At 31.2% G+C, this 8,370-nt stretch overlaps 1 protein-coding gene across 8 annotated transcripts; it reads left to right on the top strand.

The window, feature by feature from the left end:
* Nucleotides 1-4,691, top strand: LOC113846388 (probable 1-acyl-sn-glycerol-3-phosphate acyltransferase 4). 8 transcript variants are annotated; one of them, XM_027474575.1, is made up of 7 exons: nucleotides 13-44; nucleotides 136-224; nucleotides 964-1,301; nucleotides 2,044-2,082; nucleotides 2,215-2,647; nucleotides 2,888-3,018; nucleotides 3,363-3,976. In XM_027474575.1, exons 3-7 carry the CDS (start codon nucleotides 1,190-1,192, stop codon nucleotides 3,809-3,811), a joined length of 1,164 nt encoding a protein of 387 aa, XP_027330376.1. In that variant the 5' UTR covers nucleotides 13-44; nucleotides 136-224; nucleotides 964-1,189; the 3' UTR covers nucleotides 3,812-3,976. The 8 variants fall into 8 exon arrangements, with proteins under 8 accessions (XP_027330373.1, XP_027330376.1, XP_027330381.1 ...); XM_027474580.1 differs by having other exon boundaries at nucleotides 964-2,647; nucleotides 3,363-3,563; nucleotides 3,919-4,205; XM_027474576.1 differs by lacking the exon at nucleotides 964-1,301 and having other exon boundaries at nucleotides 2,044-2,647; nucleotides 3,363-4,691.
* Nucleotides 4,692-8,370: the final 3,679 nt, after the last annotated feature.

The raw sequence follows: 8,370 nt of genomic DNA on the forward strand, positions 1-8,370 counted from the left end.
AACAGGATCTGGATCCCAAAGTGGACCCAAATCCGTTGGCAATGGCATGCTATCTCTTTTCTTTTCTCTTCTCTTCTTCGCATCTCCCTGTGCTTCACCGCTTCTGATTCTAACTCTACCGTATACCAATTTCAGATTCGCATTTCCTGTTTCATTCATCATCCAACTCTTTTTCTACAAACACAATTTGCAACCGATTCATATTTCAGAATCTCCCTTGCACGGTGAGTTCTAACTTCTAAGTCAACAACTCATATTCATATATTTATATATTTATTTATACCTACCTATACCTCTTCTTTGGATTCAACTCGCTATTATATTCACTTGTTTATCAGTTCATGATTCACTTCAGGTCCTTTCATAAATGTTTTAGGTTCTGTTTCCTTCCCTATTAATTGCCTTCTCCTAATTCAATCTCAATTCCCTTTTTTGTTTGATGATTTTAAATGTTAAATTCAAGAAAGGGGGTTACAATTTTTAGTTCTTGCAAATACAATGATGATGTGTCTTGTTTACCGGCTGTCACTTATCATAGTATAATCTCACGAACTTCGCTAACTGGACTGGAGATTCGAAACGTACATGCTCACCAATAAGAGGAAAGGGGATTGGGGTCTTTATTGTTGCGAGAAATCGATGTGTTAAAATGGGTTTAAATTTGTCATCACTAGTAGAACGTTTAGATTTAGGGAGTGTTTGGATAATAGCTTAATTATGTGCTTATTCAGTAAGCTCTGATTATATAAGAGAATTACAAACATAAGTTGAAAATAGCATAAACTTGTTTAAATAAGTTAAAAAAGGGCGTACGAGAGTCCTAAGTTTTTGTCGCAGGCTCTTAATAGACTCTCTTTTAAACGTACCTTCAGAGAGTGTTTAGGTAAATAATTTAATTAGGTGTTTATTAAATAAGTTTTTTATATGAGGGCTTATGGTGTAAAGTTTAATTTGAGAGTGTAGTGTAAGCGAAAGTGACTGCGAAGCAGACATCTTATGTTGCAAGCATGAAGTCTTGAAAGTTTCAAGAATCCCGTGTTATTTCAGAGGTGTTTTCTGTCTCTTACTACTGTACCTCGAATAATTTTGTATTTTTTCCGCTTTATGCTTTTTTATGCTTATGAATTATGACATTCTCCACTAATGATACCATTTTTTACGCCGAGGGAAACTAAACCTATGAAGAAAAATGCTTTTCTTTGTGAAACGAACTTGCCATTTAACAAGTTTGCATGGGTATTTTACTGTGTCGATGGTTGATGATTTGACATTTCACCTTCTTTGCAAGTTGCTGTGTCAAGGTACTAGACTCTTAAATTGGAATGTATTGTTTACAAGATTTTAGGTTACTGTGCAATTAATCATTCCGCATTTAAAAGGGATCGGTATTTACTGTCTTGTTCCTCTGCTACCTGGGAATGTCTCTGCTGAAAGGAATACTGAACTTATATTTTTGGAAAAGCATCACTTTCAACCCATATGTAACTTTTATACAGCAAATATGCTACAAATTTTGAGATTAACTGAGGCTGGAAGATCATCTTTTGGAATTCGGAGATTACTTTAAAAATAGGAACCAACCTGAAACCTTGCCCTCTCAATGGTGGGACATCAGAAACCATGCATTTAGATTTCATTGAGTTTTACGATTGGATTTTCTCTTCTCTTTTTATTATTTCAGTGAATATAGGATTGCCCAACTTGTATAGTGGAGAAATTATAATCAAGTGACTGTTCTCATATTTCTGCTTTTTCCTGGATATGGGAGGAACTCGTTGCAAATACTACATGCGTTACTTCCCATTTAACTTATTGACAACGGATCCTATTAAAGGACACTAGTTAAGAAGCATTTAATATACCCTATGAAATACTACTAATTTAGTTACATACAAAATAAGTATGAAATGATTTTTGTGTTTTTAATATAACAAACATTTTCCTTTTCAATAAATACTTATTAATGTAGATTTATGTCATTGTTGTTAATACTTGTGCAGAATTTTAGGGATTATCGAATAACATTAAAATACATTATTGCAGAAGGGAGGTTTTTCAACAGTTTCTTGAAGAAGATGGAAGGTAGCAGTCCTGTCAAATCTGAAAGTAGATTAAAGCACCGCCCTTTGACCCCTTTTAGGTTTTTAAGGGGTCTGATATGTTTAGTGGTATTTCTTTCCACAGCTTTTATGTGTTTAGTTTATTTTACGCCAGTGGCAGTGGTAGGATTGCGGCTTTTCAGCATACGTTGTAGTAGGAAGACAGTGTCATTCATCTTTGGACTTTGGCTAGCTCTGTGGCCTTCTCTATTCGAAAAGATAAACAAAACAAAAGTTGTCTTTTCTGGGGATAGTATTCCAATGAAGGAACGGGTTTTACTTATTGCTAATCACAGAACTGAGGTTGATTGGATGTACTTGTGGGATCTTGCACTTCGAAAAGGAAGATTGGGATGCATAAAATACATCCTTAAGAGCAGCTTGATGAAACTACCTATCTTTGGTTGGGGATTTCACATTCTGGAGTTCATTGCGGTGGAGAGGAAGTGGGAGATAGATGAGCAAATATTGCACCAAAAGCTTTCAACCTTGAAGGATCCTCACGATCCTTTATGGCTAGCTATTTTTCCTGAAGGAACCGATTATACGTACTACCTGATATCCCTCTTACCTTAGATCTTATCTTTTAATTTCCAAGTGTTTTTATCATCATTTGATAATAAAATCCACATTTCAATTCCAAAATTTACTTTGACATTTTTTCTGTGTGCATTTTATGTTGTGTTTTGACTAGCATACTAAAATTTGGGTATCATATTATACCCTTCATATAGACAATAAAATTCAATATAGGAGCACATCTGACAAACTGTTCGCTTTTTATGTAGGGAAAAGAAGAGTAAAGATGGTAAAAAATTTGCTGCTGAAGCTGGGCTCCCTGTGCTGACAAATGTTTTACTTCCGAAAACAAAGGGGTTTCATGCTTGCTTAGAAGTTCTACGAGGCTCATTGGATGCAGGTTTCTTTTATAATTTCTGGACATTTTAATAAGATACTAAGTCAATTCATAATGATTATATGCTTTTATATTTTTAGTGTAAGAAATATATATTTTTAATAAAAATTAATTATCTTTAAATATTTAATACCAATTTTAAGGATCGATGATAAGTTGATAAGAAAACAGATGATGTAATATTATTAGTTCACATATCCAAGTGTGCTCATACCATGTATTCAATGATCTTTTGACATATCAGTTACTGATTTGCACAATACTATTATAACTGTCTTTATGTTGTAACTCCTTTCAAAATCCGTTATGCAATAGTCTATTGAACCTTCTCACTCGATTACATGCAGTATACGATGTGACAATTGCATACAAGAATCACTGCCCTTCTTTTCTAGACAATGTTTTTGGTGTTGACCCTTCAGAAGTGCACCTGCACATTAGGCGTATTCCTGCAGAGGAGATTCCGGCGTCCGAAACTAAAGCTGCTTCTTGGCTAATCAATACATTTCAGATCAAGGACCAATTGCTTTCAGATTTCAAGATTCAAGGTCATTTCCCTAACCAACTAAATGAAAAGGAAATTTCTACATTTAAGAGCCTTCTCTCTTTTACCGTGATAGTTTTTTTTACTTCCCTGTTTACGTATTTAACCTTTTTTTCTCTCTTTTGGTTCAAACTGTATGTGGGCCTATCTTGTGCATATCTTGCTCTTGCAACGCGCTTCAATTATCAATTGATGCCTTTATCTGACTATGTTCATGCACTCTATAACCGCAAGAAACAAAAGAGTGAATAGTGTTCTCAATTTTAATTGTCGATGTACGATTTTGGTCTTGAACTTGATATTCAAGTGCGGATTATTTGCTGTTAGTTTTATATTTTATCTTTCATATTTTTGCTCAGACAGGACCAGGAAAATCAAAGGAACAATTTTACAGCTGGTATTTGTTGGAAAATCAGTATTTGATAATTGTTTCCCAATGGCATATTTTATAAACGATTACTGACACAACAGATAGTGCCAAGTGAAGCAATAAATAGGAATATAGTTCTAATGCGACATGTTGTGAGCTGTCATCATTTAATTCCCATTTCAGAGGGAAATCACCAATAAACGTTGTGTAACTTGTACCGTGTTACAGCTTTAAATCTCAGAATTTATAAATTAGTTTCTGTCAGGCCACAGTTCGTCAAAGTTCGAGGGCTGGAATTTTCATGCGATTTTTGTTCATTACACTAGATTCTAGACAGCTCCACTTAGAGATTTAGCTTTGTGACTTGCTCATAAAGGCTATTTGAAAGAATTTGCGAAAAGTCTACGAAAATAGTTTATAACTTTTACAATTTATTATATTATATTTTAGTTTTTTTTATAAAGAATTTATTAAAATAACTCTTCTGAACTTGTTTTAATAAATTTTATAGTTAAATTTATTTGATAAGAATGTGTAATGTTAGTAATTTAATTATTTATTCAATAAAGTTTTATATAGAAGAGCTTATGATGTAAATTAAAATATAAAATTAATCAGAATAACTTATACCAAAAATTTTATTTAAAATAAACTAAAATAGTTTATAAAAGTTATAAATTACTTTTATAAATTCCTCTCCTCACACACTCTTTCAAACACTTGCTAAATTCTCATGTGACAAGAATTTATTAAATAAGTATTTGAGAAAAAAAAACATAAAAGAAAAAAATAGACTTGTGACATTATAAAAAAATTCAAGCAATAAGAACAAAAGCATGACCTGAAAGAGGCCAAAACTTAAAAGTCAACGCTAAAAAAGTGATTAAAATGTGAGTTTTAACTAGGTTAAAGCTAGCTTGAGTTCAAAGAAAGTGGTAGGAAGAAGTCTCGTATTGGTGTGGGAGACAAGATAAAAATCTCATGTTTGTAGGTCAACAACCAATTTGAAATATATAATAAAAAGTTATGACTCTAAATTATCTAAAATATTTTAAATAAATAAATTAATTAATTAAGGCTATGTTTGGTTAAAAAAAATATAATTTATTTAAAAATTTGTAACTTATTGACTCAATTACTAAGCTTATAAAGTTATTTGATAAATATAAAATGAAAAAAGTTTATAACTCAAAAGCTAGCTAAAGTAATGTTTTAACTTTCAAAACTTAGCTATCAATTTTTTTATGACATTTCTACTTTTTGTTTTAAAAATAAAGATAATTTATTTGTTATACAATTAAAATTTGATGTATATGCATTAATTTTAGTCTTTTTTATTCTCTTTATGTTCACAACAATCTCAATCATTTTTTCTCTATTTTTTCATTTGTTTCTCTATTTATTCTATCCAAATATATTTTATATTAAAAAACATATATATAAAAATTTTCATGTTTAAATATATATTAAGAGAAATTTATTTATGTATATAATTATTTAATTAACTAATCATAAATAAATAAATAATAATAATTAATTTTAATATTATAATATTACATGTCTTCTTAAGTTATTTAACACAAATAAGCTAAATGCATAGTTAGTTTGTCAAACAATTTTAATTCTTTAAGTTATTTATATAACTACAAGCTGTTAACGAAAAATTAACAAAACTAACTTTATAATTAGAAGCTACAAGCTTGCAAGTCGTTTTATCTAAGTTCAAAACATAAATTCTCAAATCTTGAATTAGCTCCTAATTCAAATTTTAATAACATGCTATAATCATCATAACCTTGTGGTAACCATTCTTGTATTGTAACCCATACAAAACAAAAACCTTTAAAACATACCCAAATCTTAAAATTGCTTTTTGGATTATGCAGTTTCAGTCGAATGAGAAAATGTTATCTAGCCATATATTTTTCGGGCTCCACTAATAAATGGATGTATTTTTCTATCTCTTAGGCATTCATGTAGTAACTAGAGAGACCCTTAGCCCCTTTCAAACGTGTTTCTTTTTTGTTTTTCTAAAATTTTAATTTTATAAATTTCCAACGTTCTTTTAGAAATCTAATTCCAAAAGAGTATTTTGAAAATATTTTAAAAATAAAGTATCAAAGTTATTTAAAATGTGTTTCATTAATTTAAATATTTTATCTTACATAAGGATGTATTTTAATTAAAACATAAAAAATTATAAAGATAATATAACTAATAAAAAAACATGTAAAGAGCATTTTCCTTGTTTTTTTTTTTTTTTTGTCTTGATTTGTTTTAGTTTCTAGTTAAAAAAATTCTTTGTTTACTTGCTAGAAGGATCAAGCTAGGCCCTCACAAACACAAGTCCACGCTCCCAATAGTTGAAACGCCAAACCACTTATAAAACTCAATTTTGACCAAAAAGAAAAAGAAAAAGAGAATAAAAGTGTTATAAAAGTACTCACACTATAACATCATTTTTTTAGTTTTTGATAATTTATATTTTTTTTAATATTACATAGTATTAGAATGTAATTAGATGTAAGTCCAAAGGATTTTTATAAGAGTTTTGGTGCAAAAGATCTCGCTCAGGCGAGGTAAATCTCGCCTAGACGAGATTGAGCGTGCACAAATACAAAGTTGTAAAACTATCTCGCTCAAGCGAGATGAGATAAATTTGACCCAATCATCACCTCTCCCAGAGTAATCTCGCTCAGGCAAACTAAGGATCTTACCCAAGCGAGATGGATCGCTCAGGCGAGGACCCACAGGAAAAAATGGTATGTTCTTTGGACACTATCTCACTTAGGCGAGATGGAGCTCGCTCAAGTGAGCATATCAGAAAAGAGGATGCGAGACCACTGTCTGTATATCTCACCCAGGCGAGATATTCGTCGCTCAAGCGAGATATCCCTCGCTCAAGCAAGAACACACAGGCTGAAGGGTATTTAAGAGATTTTTCATATGAGAAATTTATTCTATTTCAAACTCACATTCCTCTCTCTAGTTTTCTATGAACTCCCTCTTCCTTTTACCTAGATAAAAGCCTCAGAAACTCATATTTCTCTTCATAATTGGACGTTGAAGCTAAGTGATTTTAGGTAAGTTTTTTTGAGTAAAACTTTATTTTTTCGATCATCTTTCATGTTTTTGTTCTTATGGGTATCTCTTGATACAAAAGGTGAACTTCCATCTGTAACCTTTAATCCTTTTTCAACATCTCTCTGAAAGCTCATCTTCGAGGTAAGGAAAGCTCTATTTTATCGTTATAGTAAAATATTTATTTATACTCATACAACACTGTTAGGTGAATATGATATGAGAATAGATGATGGAGATATCTGTTGTGTAGAGTGTGAATGAAGATATGTTTGTTTGATTATTTAGAATGATTGATTGTCTGGGCTAAGGGGCTGATGTATGCTTATTTATATTGTATAATGAGTACTTGATATGGAATATTATGGAATTTGCTGAGTGGTTTTGTATGATTTTATGAAATATATTGAGTAAAATGATATAAGGTAATGAAGTTGATATCAAAGATTTATGGTTGAAATTGTATCAATAAATGTATGCGTGGAATGAACTTAGTTTGGAAGTGCTTTACTAAGCACGATCTGATGAGTAAGAAAGAAAATAATTTTGAGAATGACCTAAGAGTCGGATATGGATTTGATCTAGTGTAAATAATTACAGAGATACACTGAGGTTATAAAGTCCAGAGACGATGAAAATTTAAGAAAAATATAGGGTGGTGAACAACATTCGCATATATGTATACACTCTTTCTAAGAGCGAATGCATCGCATGGCCTCACACTCGTTTCCTGACTAGACTCCTGACTATGTCTTTGCTAAGGGGCCGGATTATTGTACATGTTGTATCTGTGAGCATGGGCTAACTGACGACTATTTACTTAGTTAAGTAAGACCTCAAAAAGTGCTGGAGGCAGCGGTATCTATGATCATAGTGGAGTGCATGTTGGAATAAAAGAAAGGAAAATGGATAATAAATTGTTGATTGTTATGTGTGATGTGAACATATTTGTGAATATAAATTCATGAAACTGAATGTGTTGTATTTATGTTAAAATTATGATTTTATGCTAAATGTTTGTAAAGGATAGAATAGATGCTCATCCTTACTAAAAATTTTCAGGAACCCAAGATGACGGAACCTCAAGGAAAAATTAGATTAATAGATAGTTCTGTATATTTTAGGTTAAATTATGTATTTAATGAATATCAAAGAGTATGTCATTTTAAATTTGTTGTACTTGTAGAAGATGAATCTAGGATTTTTGTTATGATAGAGATGGATTACTCTTATAATATTCCATTTGATTTTCCTAAGAATAGAATACATCAGACTTTATGTATATATGTATAGAGGTACGGTTAGGATCCCGGTAGCTCTCATGTACCTATTTACCTACCACGATTATGATTATCTCGGA

This window comes from Abrus precatorius, unplaced genomic scaffold, assembly GCF_003935025.1.
Source record: "Abrus precatorius isolate BTA unplaced genomic scaffold, Abrus_2018 Scaffold8, whole genome shotgun sequence".
NCBI lineage: Eukaryota > Viridiplantae > Streptophyta > Magnoliopsida > Fabales > Fabaceae > Abrus > Abrus precatorius.